Source organism: Mustela nivalis (assembly GCF_964662115.1).
Source record: "Mustela nivalis genome assembly, chromosome: 18".
NCBI classification, from domain to species: domain Eukaryota; kingdom Metazoa; phylum Chordata; class Mammalia; order Carnivora; family Mustelidae; genus Mustela; species Mustela nivalis.
Genome location: NC_139037.1, coordinates 26,455,044 through 26,470,161, shown reverse-complemented (window position 1 = coordinate 26,470,161; position 15,118 = coordinate 26,455,044). Strand labels below are relative to the sequence as shown.

The 15,118-nt window shown below is 43.5% G+C and overlaps 2 protein-coding genes across 4 annotated transcripts in view; both read left to right on the top strand.

The window, feature by feature from the left end:
* RSPRY1 (ring finger and SPRY domain containing 1) overlaps positions 1–3,018 on the top strand; it is a 46,003-nt gene extending 42,985 nt beyond the window's left edge. For both annotated transcript variants that reach the window (XM_082712423.1, XM_082712422.1), the window contains exon 15: positions 1,474–3,018. In XM_082712423.1, coding sequence (XP_082568549.1) covers positions 1,474–1,570 — 97 coding nt within the window. In that variant the 3' untranslated portion in view covers positions 1,571–3,018. The remainder of the gene's footprint in view (positions 1–1,473) is intronic.
* A 4,368-nt stretch (positions 3,019–7,386) lies between these two features.
* ARL2BP (ARF like GTPase 2 binding protein) lies at positions 7,387–13,763 on the top strand. 2 transcript variants are annotated; one of them, XM_082712486.1, is made up of 6 exons: positions 7,387–7,785; positions 8,515–8,576; positions 10,059–10,165; positions 11,430–11,515; positions 11,734–11,830; positions 12,341–13,763. In XM_082712486.1, exons 1-6 carry the CDS (start codon positions 7,748–7,750, stop codon positions 12,440–12,442), a joined length of 492 nt encoding a protein of 163 aa, XP_082568612.1. In that variant the 5' UTR covers positions 7,387–7,747; the 3' UTR covers positions 12,443–13,763. The 2 variants fall into 2 exon arrangements, with proteins under 2 accessions (XP_082568612.1, XP_082568613.1); XM_082712487.1 differs by lacking the exon at positions 7,387–7,785 and adding an exon at positions 7,894–8,195.
* Positions 13,764–15,118: the final 1,355 nt, after the last annotated feature.

The window sequence follows — 15,118 nt, the reverse complement described above, 5'->3', positions numbered from 1 at the left end:
AGGCTCCCCGCTGAGCAGAGAGCCTGATGCGGGACTCGATCCCAGGACCCTGAGATCATGACCTGAGCCGAAGGCAGCGGCTTAACCCACTGAGCCACCCAGGCGCCCCTAGCAACAACAATTTTAATTAAAGTGGGGAAGGAGGCAAAAGGAAATCTGGATAAATTGAATGACTCAAGCTGACCCTGGGAAGAGATGGACAATTATTAATTAATTATTAATTATTATTAATTAAGTATTCCTGTTGCCATAGAAAAAATTGAGATGATTATCAAAGCTACATTTGCACTTGCACTGTTTCCTCTCCGCGCCCCCCCACCATCCCCAGCAAAAACACTAAGACCAGATGGTTTCAGATGAATTCTTTCAGACTTTCTGGGAATAGATAGATTCTATATAAACTTCTCCAGACCAGGGCTGCCTGGCTGGCTCAGTTGGTGGAGCATGTAACTTTTGATCTTGGGGTTATGTAGAGATTACTTAAATGAGTAAATAAAAACTTTAGGGGGGAAAAAAAGGCTAAGAATACATACCAAGAGATATGTGGTGCCTACAAGAAGAAAACTTGTAAGCTACTAAAGAATGCAATATGAGGCTTGAATAAATGGGTCTGTTCTTAGAAGACCTCTCAGTGCTGTAAAGGTGATAATTTTCCCTAAACCAACTTAATTTGGCTCAACCTTTTTTTTCCCCTAGAAATAGAAATGCTAATTTAAAAGTTTATGTGATAGGGGCGCCTGGGTGGCTCAATGGGTTAAAGCCTCTGCCTTCAGCTCAGGTCATAGTCTCAGGGTCCTGGGATCTAGCCCCACATCGGACTCTCTGCTCAGCAGGGAACCTGCTTCCTCCTCTCTGCCTACTTGTAATCTCTATCAAATAAATAAATAAAAATCTTAAAAAATAATAAAAGTTTATGTGATTTAAGGCAAGAAAATTCTGAAAGAGTAGAGTTATGGAAGGAACGCACCCTGCCTACCACATCTTAAGATATATTAAAATAAAGGTTTATAGTTTACTCTCAGTATATGAAAAGAATGACAGAACATTGGAACAGAATAGAAACCCAGAAATGGAACTAACTACATACAAATGAAAATTTAACATATAAAGGCCTTGTGTCAGTTCTGCAGTGCAAAATGGACTGTTTAATATTGGGATAAATGGCTAGCTGTCTGGGAAACTAAGTTGTGTCTCTACCCATATATACACATCTGTAAGTTTTTGCTGTGTATGTACAAACTTTCTGGAAGAATGTACTTGAATTTTTTACTTATTCCTCAGAAGAGAAAGATGGGGACTCAGAAATGGGAGGGAGACTCATTGTTGGTTTATATATTTAGTTCCTTTTTTAACCATGTGTAATGATTACCCTTTAACTGAACGAACTTGTTAATATTTCAGATTGAGTAGGCACATTGTCGGTTTGCCTTTTGGAAGCACTAACCTAACCAGCGCTTGTGTCTTTCTCCTCAGTGACCTGTGTATGGATTGTGCCTTGCAACTGGAGACCTGCCCGTTGTGTCGTAAGGAAATAGTGTCTAGAGTCAGACAGATTTCTCATATTTCATGACACACGTGAAGAGGCATCATGGACTTATTTCTACTCAATTCCAGCCAATGTTGAAGAGAAAAACAAAAAAAAAAACTCTAATCAGTTGTGCGCACATTGAAACTTATAGCCATGGCCAGATTTTATGCTAAAAATGGTAGTTTGTCAAAGACAAAATTCTCTTAGAATCTAACCCAACTTGCCAACCCTGAGAAATTCCTGTTAAAGCCAAGGAAAGCTGAGTGCTAACAGCTAGGCCTGTGGTCCTTCCATCAAAAACCATAGGAGACCGTGCCCTCCCAAGTGCTGAAACCACACTGGAATTCTCCATGTTGGGTGCATTTGATTGTTTAACAGAATGTTTTGTCTCATTCTAAAGTTTTTATTTGGGGCAGAAGTCATTATGGAGAAGTAAATGACAGCATTTCTGGGTTAAGCATAACTCCCGGTTGGTCAGAGAGACAGTGGTATGTTAATGGTGGATATTGCACTGCAAGACTTGAATCTATAAACTAGAACCACACAGGTCAATTCTACAAGCAACATGGAGGGCCTGAAAGAAGGTGCACAGACTGTGGAAAAAAACCCCAATTTTTGATATTTCTGTGATTCCAAAGAACATTGTAGTTTTTTTTTTTTAACTGCAGAAAACTGGTGGTATTTTCACATTCATGGTGTTTCTATCCAGTTTCAGTACCTGCATTTTCTGAGGAAAAAAATGTTTTAACAATACAGGAGGAATTCTTAAATTAATTGCAATGTTAGACTGGAGCAAATTTGGTATTTAGGGTATTTGTAAGGTACCATCAAATCAGGTTTTTTGTTTTTTGTTAAAAATTTTTTTTAATCAGTATTGTTTCTGGAAGTAATATACTTTGAAACTCTTGAACTAACAGTCTCAAAAACTCTTAGAGGACAGTCTGAGAGCGTGTATTTCTATTGTTTTAAATAAATACATGTTTTTGAATAGTAAATTCAATCATGGATTGCTGACTATGTCTTCATCAAAAGTGTTAATCCCTCTCAGGGTCTCTGGTGAAGACCTTCAAGAGTTTGGTTTTTTCTCCCAGAAAATTGGAAGGTAGAATTGTAAATTCATAGAACTTATTTTATAATGGTGTACCTCAGCAGCTGCCTTTCAATTTATGCCAAGTCCTTACTGAGTTTATACTTGAATAGTAAATATGTCTTCTGAGTTTTACAGTGTCTTAAACTCAATGCACATTTTTATTTTCTTCCTTTCCCACCCTTTCTTGTTTGTAATTCATTAAACTGTCCTATTATAGAGCTGATTTCCTTCCTGGCCGTACTTGTTGGGGTGCTGGATTTTTTTCCATGTCTTTAGTCTTCCGTAAATTCAAATATATATATAAATATATATATATATATATATGTTCCCTTCTTTAGCTTGTGGTGAATACAGTAATTTGCATTGAAGAAATAAAACATTTGTTGCCTTTTTTGACTAAGATTTCACAACTTTCATTGATGCCTACTGCTAAGGTTCCAAGACCTCATCCTCTGAGTTTTAAGGGCTCCTTTCTAGGGTAGGAGAGGGTCAAGTAAAAAGAATTAAGAAGCAAAGGTAATCATTTACTCATCCTGCAGATCTTTACTGAGCACCTAATATTTTCTGGGCACTGGACCTATGTGGTATACAAAACAGATCTGTTCATGGAGCTTATGTCTGATAGTGGGGGGAAAACAATGTATTTGTTTAACAGTGCCTTAAAAGAAAAGATTAGGGTACTATGAGAGAGAATGGGGGCACTTCATCTAGATGGGTGGAAAGAGGCAGAAGGAACCTCACTGAGTAAGTTAACTATCAGTAAAAACTCCAAGGAGTAGGACATAGCCAGGTAGAGACACTGAGGACAAGCTTCAAGGACTATATAGCTGTGGGAACACAACATTCTAGGTGAAGGCCTAACAAGAAGGAAAGCTCAGTGAGCTTCGGGATCTGATGGGAGGCCCCATAGCTAGTAAGGTAGGAACTGAGATGGTACAACAGTGTGCTCCCCTGTTGGAGAAGTCAGGGGACCAGTCATGAAGCCATGCTAAAGATTTTGTATTTTATCCTAAGTGCAGTAGAAAACAGAGTTTAAGTATGGAAGTGCTTTGATAAATAACTTCAAAAGATACTCTGGCATCTATACGGAGAATGGAGAAGGCGTGGGGGCAGGCTGCGGCGGGGTATGCAGGACAGAGGACAAGCAAAACATGGAAATTTGAAGTCCAGTAGGGAGACTTTGAAGTGAAGTGAAGTGAAGGTGGTCTATAAGTTCAGTGGAGAAAAGTAGAATTAATAGGTAATCTGTCACAAATCAAAGGAATACGGGAGCCTATTAGCTTTCTAGAAATCTACCCTTGAATTTTGTTCATAAGTTTTAATCTTGGAACTGCTTCAAAGGGAAAAACCACATAAAAGAGAAAAAAATTAGGGAATAACAATGTGGAAGAGAATAAACAGATCAATATTCTGCATTGCATGTTAAGCAAAATTGAAAGCTAGGCTTTTACTGATGATACATTGTACCACATAGAAAAACAAAAAAATTAAGTTACGGCATTTCTCCAATGATTGGGGAAATGCTCCCAGAGTTCTAGTCAAAAAAAAAAAAAAAAAGTTTTTAATGACTTACTATCTTTTTGGAATGATATTAGTAAAGCAAGGTAAAGTTATGGTGCCATTTGCATGCCAGGAAACAAGGATTCAATCAAAGAAAAATTTCATCTGCAGGAAATGACTTGCATGAATTTCCAACATCCTGAGTATGTATCTAGGAAACAAACTGTTCAACAAAGTTCAGCTCTTTCCAAGATTGTCCATTTTTATTCACTTAAAACAATTGTTTTTAAGATTTTGAGTCAGAGCACGAGCTGGGTGGGAGGTAGGAGCAGAGAGAGAGGGACAAACAGACTTAGCACTGAGTATGGAGCCCAACAAGGGGCTCCATCTCACAATTCTGAGATGGCAACCTGAGCCAAAGTCAAGAGTTGGATGCCTGACCAACTGTGCCACCCAGGAGCCCCCATTAAACAATTTTTAATATAGGAACACCTGGGTGGCTTTGTAGGTTGAGTGTCTGCCTCTTGGTTTTGGCTCAGGTCATGCTCTCATTGGTTGTGGGATCAAGCCCACAACCTGGCCTCTCACTCAGCAGGGATTCTCCTCCTCTGCCCCTCCCCCCTTCAAATCTTAGAAAAAAATTTTTAATGCTTACCCACAATCAAAGGATTTTTAAATGATTATTGATGAAAAACATATATTCAAGTAAGTGTTAAATATTTTCTTTAAAGGCCACCATTCTATTTTTAGCAGAAAAACATCACGTTCTGATTTCTAGGAGTATTGTATGAAAACTCAGGAATTGGAGCAATATATAAGCATGACTGGTTAAACATGCCCTTGGGAGTAAGCCTGGACCCAGTCCCAGCTCCATGATTCCACTTACCTTACCTCCCATATGTAAGTACTTCTGCGTTTCTCAACCTTTTTTTTCTCGTAGAGTTTCAAGTATTTAAAAAAAAGACAATGTATTTATAAGTGTTTAGCACAGTAACTGGCATATGCCTAAGTAAATGGGTCCTATTATTAACTTTACGCCCATTTGTTCTTAAAGGCGGACATGGTGGGGGAGCCCCAGTGGCTCAGTTGGTTAAGCGTCTGACTTCAGCTTAGAACATGATCTTAGGGTCCTGCGATCCAGCCCCATGCTGGGCTCTCCACTCAGCGGGGAGTTTCTTTTTCCCTCTCCATCTCCCCCTACTTGTGCTCTCTCTCAAAAAAAAAAATCTTAAAAAAAAAAAAAGCCAGACATGGTGAAGTGGATTATAAATAGCCACAAGTTGTTTGACATCCCTCCCATCTATAAATGACGTTTATGTCCCCTCCCCTAAAACCTGGATAGGCTCTGTGTTTGTTTGTTTGACCAATAGAATTCAGTGGAAGTGAGACTGTGCCAGTTTCCAATATCTAAATGGCAACTTCTTGAAATATTTGCTCTTAGGCCCAGCCACCATAGTATGAAACAACACAAGCATCCCTGGGAAGACGTACAGGGAAAGAGAATAAGGAACCCCCTTCCTACCAGCCACCAGTCCTCTAATAAACATTCACAGCTGAGCTCCCAGCCAAGAGCCAACAATAATTTGCCAGTCATGTGAGTGAGCGTGTTGGAAGAAGCTCCTCCATCTAGCCCCATTCCAGCTGCCCCAACTGTAACAGAGACTAGCTATCACTACCAAGTCCTGCCCAAACTGCAGATTAGTAAGCACATTAATTGCTGTTTTAAGACACTAAATTTTGGGGTGTCTTGTAACAGCAACAGAAAACCAGAACAGATGAAATCATCAAGTTTCCTACTCCACTCTGATCCCATACATGATTTAGAAAAAGGGTAGGCAAGTTCATTTAGTCCAGAAGAAATAAGTGGTTTATAGAGAAAAACAGGTCATGAGGAAATGCTGAGTTTGCTCTGAGCTGCAAAACCGCTTAACTTAAATATAACTCAGTCTAGTTAATCAGCAAACCTTTATAGATACCTGTCCTCTACCTGGAGCTAAGTAGAGTATCTCTGAGAATTGATCTCATTCACCCTGGATGCAACTGTCTTGGTAACCAGGTTTAGTTCCAGATCCCAATGTTATTATTTATTTATTTGAGAGAGACATTACGGATGCGTGAGTAGGGGAGGGGCAGGGGGGAGGAAGAGGGACAAGCAGATTCCCTGCTGAGGGAGGAGCCCTATGGCGGGTTGAGGGTGGGGGACGCAGGGGTGAGGGGAGGTGCTCCATCCCTTGACCATGACTAGGAGATCACTACCTGAGTCGAAAACAGAGGATCGCCCAACCAACCCAGTGAGCCTCCCGTAGGCACCCCTCACTTTTATCTATTTTATATACATTCAGAATATCAACCCATTCAGGCTGGCCATCTGACCCTCAGATCAAACCTAAACCTAATGCAACCAGACACATAAGGCCTAGTAGTCCAATCAAAAGAAATCAGCTCTAGGGAATCCTTTTGCAAAATTTGGCAGTTTGGGAGAGGAGTTTTCCTGGAAGTTATTCAATTTCTGATTAAGTTGGTTCAATGATTGTCAACTTTTATCTCGCCTTATTAGCCAAGAAACTAATAAATGCCAAATAATATTTATGATGTGTGTGACTATTATCTTTATGATGTAAATTACGTCTACTGCTTGTGGTGGCTTTCCTTCCACTAAAGAGAGTCACTGGGGCACCTGGGTGGCTTAGACGTTAAGCGGCTGCCTTTGGCTCTGCTCATGATCCCAAGGTTATAGGTTGGAACCCCGCATCACGCTCTCTGTGGAGAGCCTGCTTCTCCCTCTGCCTGCTGCTCCCCCAGCTTGTGCTCTCTCTGTCAAATGAAGACAATCTTTCATTAAAAAGATTTTATTTATTTTAGAGAGAGATAACGGGGATTTGGGCAGAGGGAGAAGGGAGAGAATCTCAAAGCTGACTCCGCTGTGAGTGCGGAGTCCCACGCAGCGCTAGATTTCAGGATCCTGAGATCATGTCCTGAGCAGAAGAGTCCCACCCTCAATGGCTGAGCCACCCAAGCGGTCCCCATTTAATTTTAAATCCTATAATTTATTCCCGAATTGCAAGTGAAGAAATTGAGGCTCTTCGCTTCTATTCCTTCTTCCGTAAGATAGGGGCAACGTGAGATTTAACCGCCACAACGCCAGAGAACACTCCAATAACCCCAAACGTCCCATTGAGTCCCATAGGGTTACCCTAACGCCTCTCTACCCCTACCCCTCACTTCCCTTCCCCATCTTTGCCCCGCCCACGTCGTCAAATAGCGCGCGCGGGGGATTGGCTCCCGGGAAGCGCGAGGCGGCGGAAGGGGTTTTGGTGGCCATGGTGACGGGAGGAGGGGCGCGGCGCGGGGCTGTGGTAACTGACGCCCGGACCCCGCAGCGGCCGCGACGCACCCTGAGAGACCTGGTTGGTTGTGAGGGCCCCGCAGGCGCGTGGCCGCTCCAGGGGAGCCTGAGGCCCGGGCCTCGCACGTAGGGCCTACCCCGGCTGCGCCGTGAGCGGGCTAGGCCTCCCAGATGCGGGTTGCGGCTCTACAGAGCCGAGCCGAGGCTGGGCCCGGGCCGCGGACGGGATAGGAGGCCGGCGGGCCCGCTCGCCCTGCGGGTGGATGCGGCGGCGGCGGCGGCGATGGACGCCCTAGAGGAAGAGAGCTTCGCGCTGTCCTTGTGAGTGATGCGGCCTGGCGCTGCCGGCGCCTGCCTGGGCCTCCGCCCTGAGAAGCGGGTGTCCTGGAGGGGTGGGATGGGGGCGAGGGACCGCCATGGCTCCGCCCAAGTTCCTGCTGCCGAAGGCGCGGCCGCAGCGACGCTGGGTTCAAGCCGGGAGTGCGGGCGAGTATCATGCTTTGAGCAACGCCTCCATCACAATCCCTACACCTGCGACCCCTAGTCGTCAGCAAAACCTGGCAGCTTTGAGCTGCCGAGGCAGACCACAGGTCAGAGGACCCTCCACCACTACCACCTCCTCCATCACCACTTCTGGGGACTCCTGATCCGATTGCCCCCCTGGCCAGTATCTCGCTGGTGCCAGGTTTACGCTTACAAGACGATAGGTGTGGGGTGATAGTGAAGATGCGGTGAGTAAACCCAAAGGACAAACATGAGGAGCCTTAAGATGTGCCCTGAGAGCCGCTGCTCCCCTTTATTTGTCCCTTTTGTCGTTCCTTGTGTCCTAACGGGTTTTCTGAAAATGGAGCCATTCAACTTCAATATCACGAACATGTCAAACATGTTTCCTGTTTGGAATTGCTGCTTTAGCCAATAATCATTCTTAATGGCTAAAGCTGGGTGATGGGAAGTTCCTTTTGCTGTTTTTAGGCACGTTTGAAAATGTCCCTCATGCACTTTTTAAAGCGAATTCTTTGAAACAGCACCTAATCCAGGTATATTTTTCAGCTCTTCCGCCTCTGATGCAGAATTTGATGCTGTAGTTGGATATTTAGAGGACATTATCATGGGTAAGCTGCCTCGAGCCTCCGTCTAACCTGTGCTCTTCAGTTCTTAGACCCTTGTGGTTTGGAGAGTTAATATGGAGAGAAAACAGCAAGCTGCATATACATCTTAAATGTAGCAAAGAGTAGTATTAAGTAAGCCATACTGTGATTATAGAGGCAAACATCCCCCCTTGTTTTAATAACTAATAACCATGGATTCAGGTAATGGGCCCTAGAAGTTAGGAGGCACTTGGCAAAACTGACCTACATTATTTCAGAGAGTAAGAGGAATCCCATTTTCAGTTTTGAGCATTAATGTTTTTGTCACATAAACCACCAGCATAATACCATAGCCATAGCACATGTTTCCATGAAGAAAATAAAATGCCATACTTGAGCTGGTTCTGTATTTTCCTAGGTTCTGAGTTCCTTTTTGTGCATTCGTTTTGGTGCATACAGACCTAAATATAATAAGCAGTAACAGGCACCCAAGGTTTAAGACAAATACATGGGAGTGGAAAACTTTGAGTTTTCTTAAAATTAGACAAAAAAGGACTCCATTATTTTAGTGGTATTTCATAGTCTCTAGTTTAGTCTGAAAATTACTGACCCAAGCTTTTGTATCTTCAGAAGAGGTCGCAAAAATGTTGACACCCTTAACACATAAATACAGAGGTTTCACCAGTAAGCTCTTGTCCTGTGTGAATCTGAGGGTTGCTGGGGAATCTTCAGGAATACTTTCGAGTTCTTCTGTCCTTTTGGGCACCCTGTGTGCCATGGAAAAAGGAGCCATCTTTAAGTTCAGGTATTTCCTTTTATTTTCAGGAGTAATATTCTCTTGTTAAAATTCCCTATTCTCTCACATTTAGGTGTTTTCTATAAGCTAATGAATCCATCCAAATGCCACCTGGCAGTCCTTTATGATAGGTACTCTGATCATCCTCATTTTCCAGTTGACAAAAGTAGGGCTTAGAGATACTAGAAAATGTGCCCAAGGTCACACAGTTTAAGCGCCTGAGCTAGGATCAGAGCACATATGCTTAATCACTACACTGTTTCTATTATAGCTAATGAAATCCTATTATAAGAGAACCATTCCATTCCCTTGTGGAAAAGGAATGTGAAGAAGTTCCCAAGCCATCCTATATGGGTATGTTTAAAATGGACCAAAGGACAGTTGTAATGGTTGCACAACAATGGGGATGTACTTAACGCCACCAAACCATACTCAGAAACAGTTAAAACCATGAATTTTATGTGAGGTATATGTTATCACAATTTTTAAAAATATTGGTATTTTTTACTAATTAATAATAAAGACTGGATAAGGCTATTTGAACACTGGTGTCGTAATGCACACTTGGTTAGAACATCTATAGCTTTCCCTCTCCTAGAGACCGGCCACTGAGAAAGCAGTTGTGCTGGTACAGAATTCCTGCTTGCTTACGAGTCAGAAAAGTTTTTAGTCTCCACCAAAAAGCCTAACATTTTCCTGTTGTGGTTCAGATGATGAGTTCCAGTTATTACAGAGAAATTTCATGGACAAGTACTATCAGGAGTTTGAAGACACAGAAGAGAATAAACTCACCTACACACCTATTTTTAATGAATACGTAAGTGGTTTTGTTTCTCTCCTCAGAGATTGGGAGTTCTTTAAAATGTGAATTTAGAACCAAAAGATAATGACATTCACTGCACTTTTAAAAGCTGCCACCAATACCTGCCAGGAATTGTTTAGAATTCAGTCTAGTTCTCACCTCCCATTGCTTTCCTCTGCAGTGTTTGATGATTGCTGTCCAACTTCTGTTTTTAAAAAATGGCTTGATCATAATCCTGTTTTCAGTTATTATATATGGGTTCGCCATACCCTGCCTTTATATGCTTTGACCTTTGGACTTGCACACACTACAGTTGACCCTTAACTAGGGGTCCTGACGCCTATAGAGTGGAAAAAACTTTTGACCCCTCAAAAACTACTAACAGCCTGTTGTTGACTGGAAGCTTAACCAATAACAGAAATAATTGATAAACACATATTTTGTATAGGTATCCTATACTGTGTTCTTATAATAAAGGAAGCTAGGGAAAAGAAAATATTAAAGTCATAAAGAAAATGCAGTTAAAGTCCTATATTGTATTTATTAAAAAAAAAAAAAAGTCCAAGTATATGTGCAGTCACACAATTCAAACCCTAATCGTTCAAGGGGCAACTGTATTTTTTTCTACTAAACATCTAGTCAGGTACTACCTGTTAGGCAGAAGTGAAGACCAAGACCATTAACTAGTTGGTGTGAAGACCAAGACTAGAACCCAGAGGTCTCAAGTCCAGGCCCTCGGGTCTTTCCATTGTGTTGAGGCCTCAAATAACCTCTTGGAATGATCTCATCTGTCTGAGCAAAGGTTTGATCCTCCAGACTTTCTTAACCTTGGAAACATGGCGAACTCGATGGTTTTCTCCACACAAGCCTCGGCTTATAAGGAGCCTGTGATTACTTCCAACAATATACCTCTCTTTACGTTCTTTTTGCACATATTCCATCTACCCGAGAAAAAAAGGTCCCACTTACTTCATTCTTCACTTCCCGCCACGGAGGTTGTTGCGAGCCCTGCAGTCCCCTGCCTCCACCTACGTCAGCGTGTTCCGTTCCGTGTTCCTCCTGTCAGTGTAAATCCCTGCGCAGGCGCTCTCCGGCGTGGGCCAGGGCGCATGCTCACTGAGGACGGGCGCTCTGGTTCGTTTTATTGGTATCCTCGCGCTGAGGATGTAGCCTGGCGCATGGAATAGGCTCTTACGCAATGTTTGCAAAGGGCTAGAGGCCGGGCTTTCTGAAAAGCAGCCTTGTTTTCCTAAAACCAAGATCCTTTCCACCGTGACAGATTTCTCTGGTAGAAAAGTATATTGAAGAACAGCTGCTGGAGCGGATTCCTGGATTTAACATGGCGGCTTTCACCACGACTTTACAGTGAGTTGAGCTAGACTCTGCATTTTTATCTTTTCCCCCCTTCCTCCTCCTCCACTCTGAAAAAGACCCTTATTTTCCTTCATTGCGTGAACCTAAAGGCTGAGAGCTCTGGGTGGTCAGGTTCTGGGATGGAAAGCCCTCAAAACCGTCTAGTGGAATCTTGAAGAGAAAGAATCTGTTTCTGTCGTTCATGAAACGGCCATCCTTTTCTTTTGCAGGCACCATAAAGATGAAGTGGCTGGTGACATATTTGACATGCTGCTCACGTTTACAGATTTTCTGGCTTTTAAAGAAATGTTTCTGGACTACAGAGCAGTAAGTCACACTCCTGTTCACTTTGTCAGCCACATCGAACCAGAGAAAGTTCCAAGTAGGCCTGTCAAGCACAGACCAACTGCCAGGTTTCTCCCCACAACTGGCCAGTGTCAGTTTGGCAGCTAGTAAGGTACTAGGAGCGTGAGCTGCGGTGCTCCCCACAGGGATCCCACACCCTTACTGAGGAACTGCATGCTCATGTGTTGTCGCAACAGGTCCCAGTACCTCTTATAGACCCTCACTAATTAAAAGAACAAAATCAAAGAGGTCTAATTGCCTTGCCTTTCTTATAAGGCAGGCTTTTAATAGGAAAAAAATATTTCAGCTAAGGGAGAAACACTTTTTAGAGTGATGGGGCCAGTGCCGAACAAGAATGCTCTCTAGTCTGCTCCCTCCTGGGGCCTACCCTCCCCGTGAGTACCTCCTTTCCTATGCCTGAGGCAGGGTACTGGGCTAGAAAGGACTCTCCCACCCCCATTCCTTGCTTCTTAAGATTGTTTTCTCATGCAGGAAAAAGAAGGCCGGGGACTGGACTTAAGCAGTGGTTTAGTGGTGACTTCATTGTGCAAATCCTCTTCTGTGCCAGCTTCCCAGAATGACCTGCGACCCTAGGTCCCACCACCAAGCAATGGGATCTTTCTGGATGTTGCCAGCCCAGTAGACTGGACGAGGCTCTGGCTAATGTGACAGAATACATGTTAGAAAGACCGACTGCTCTACAACTCCTTATTAATGTTAAGTATTGATCTGGGTCAAGACAATGGTCTGACCCTCCTGAGACCCTGAAGCACCTTCTCGTGTTCAGTAATCCTAGCACTCCTCCCCAAGCAGACCCCTCTCAGGCCTCTGCATTAGGCTCCGGCTCTGGAGCTTGGCATTGCCCTGGGGTCACTTCCCCTGCATATGTGTTGGTAGGTCATCTCCAGGCCTCTTTAGCTCAACAGGCTCTGCATGTCCTCCAGGTTTTTTGTGTTGCCACAGCCCTCTGTATTGATCACTCTCAGACCTGCAGCCTCAGTGGGCTTTTTGCCTGTGGGAGAACGTATCTCTAGGCTCTTAGTCAAGCCAGCTGCCTGCCCAGCTGAGCTCTCTGCAGCTCTTCCCATTCTAGCTCGTTTGGGCTGTAGGAATCAACTGAGAGGTGTCCCTTTCCTGAAGCTACATGTGGAAATCATTTCCTTGTCTTACACTTGGCAGTCCTTGCATCACTGTTTTCTGCGGTCCTGATGTGGTCTGTTTCTAGAATTCTCTTAAGCATTTTTAGAAAAATATTTTTATAGAAAAATACTCAGGCTAACCTAGTGGATATAATCTTGGAGCTTCCAGATTACCCACTTAAAGATCAAAGTATTATATGCTGTGTGCTTTTTAGCTGTTAGTGCTATGAAAGCAAAAATGCTTTCTGCGTTGGCCTTCCTGATCTACTGGGCACCAACGAGCATGTGCTTAATGCTGTGGAAGTAGGCTCAAAGGTCTCCCCTTTTTATAGCATGTTAAGTGTTTGTACAGGTTTGCTAAAACCCTTTCTATATAAATAAGTTTATTAGGTTTTCTGTTGGGGTAGGGTCTCTAGTTCCTTCCTCCTGTCAAAATCTCCCTACCAAGATGGTGTTCTACTGAGCGAGCTCAGCTCAAGTAGGAGAGAGCAGACAGCTTTACTGGTCACATGTATGTTTTGATTTAGCACGTTTCATAGAAAGTACTGACCAGGAAACACAGGTGTCACATCTCTAGAGAGAAAGTATGTAGTATTTCAATTCCCAGTGTGTACCTTCTGTGTTTTTTGTAAGTAAAATTAAGACTATACTGATCTCAGACACCCATTCTGGTTTTCAAGTATGAGCTATATAGACTATGTGTTTTTCTGTACTGATGTGTGACGCTTATTAAATACTTTTGTACCATGAGTAAACTTGGAGGTATGTTGCAAGAACCGTGATTCTTAAGGGTCTTCTTTACTGTCGCCGCTGTTGTTGGGTCACTGCTATGGTGATCTTTCAAGCCAAAGGCACTCTCAGAGCCAACTTTTTCAAATGCTCCGCCTCCTGGCCTTGCTTTCCCTTCTTGCCCTTTTCAGAGAGGACTACGTATTATAGGCCTGGCCTGGTCAAAGTACTTGATGAAAACCTGTTGGTCTGTCTGCCGGTGGAAAAAAAGCCATGGATGTTGACAGGTCCAAAGAATCGCTTATGAAAAATGAGAACAGAGGCAAACAGTTTTTTTCCGCTTAGAGGTAAAAAAAGCAGGCAAGCCTGCTGTAGCAAAGTATGAGCAGGTAGGCTTTCTGATTTCTTATAAAACAAACTAGCAGGGCACTTGGGGGGCTCAGTTGGTTATGTGTCTGCCTTCGGCTCAGGTCGTAATCCCAGGGTCCTGGGATTGAGCTCTCTGCTCAGCAGGGAGCCTGCTTCTCCCTTGCTCCCTGCTCATGCTTATGCACATGGGCTCTCTTTGAAATGAATAAAATCTGAAAAAATGAAAACAAAAAAGAAAAATCCACCAACTAGAAACCTGTCTTTGTCCACATAGGAACTTCCATCCTCGTGTGTCACCTATGATGGGGCTCAGGGCTTATCCTGGCCAGCCTCAGAGACAGCGATACAACTTACTACTGTGGCCTCCTCACCCGTAAGAAGCAATATTCACTTGAACTGCAGGGTCGAAGGATCAGGGGTGGGGTTGGGGGGCTCAGGCTTAAACCAGAAGCAAGCAGTCCAGTTGAGCATACTGACATCTGCAAGGCAATAGGCTGTTGTAGCAGGGTCAGAAACCTTGAAGACTTCCTTAGGATTTTTATTTCCTCTTTAGCCTCAAAAGAAAATGGGTTGATCCTTAACACGGAATTTTCTTCTCTGGTTGAGTCCTGGAATGACTAGCAATTGCTCAAATTCTGAGGGACTTAAGAGTAAAAGGGGATGCTGTTTGTGTTTGTTAACAGGCACGAACTGGGCATGTCCCAGGGTGAGTGGGACATGGGTGTCTGGCTACATCCCCAACCCCCAGAGCTAGAGTCGTTGCCACAACCGCGTGCCTCTACAGCGGCCCCCACACCGCCATCAGCAGGAGCTCTGTCCCAAGACCCCTGCCCCCCCATGCCTGAGATCATGGATAGCACCAAACTCTATACAGTGTCTTTCCCTCTACATCCTCCCCCCACCGTGATAAAAGTTCAATTTCTAAAGACATGGTAAGAGATGAACAACAATAAAATAAAACCTTTCTAAACATACACTGTTAACGAAAGTTACTTGAGTGTGGTCTCTCTCAAGATCTCTTACTGTCCTGTAT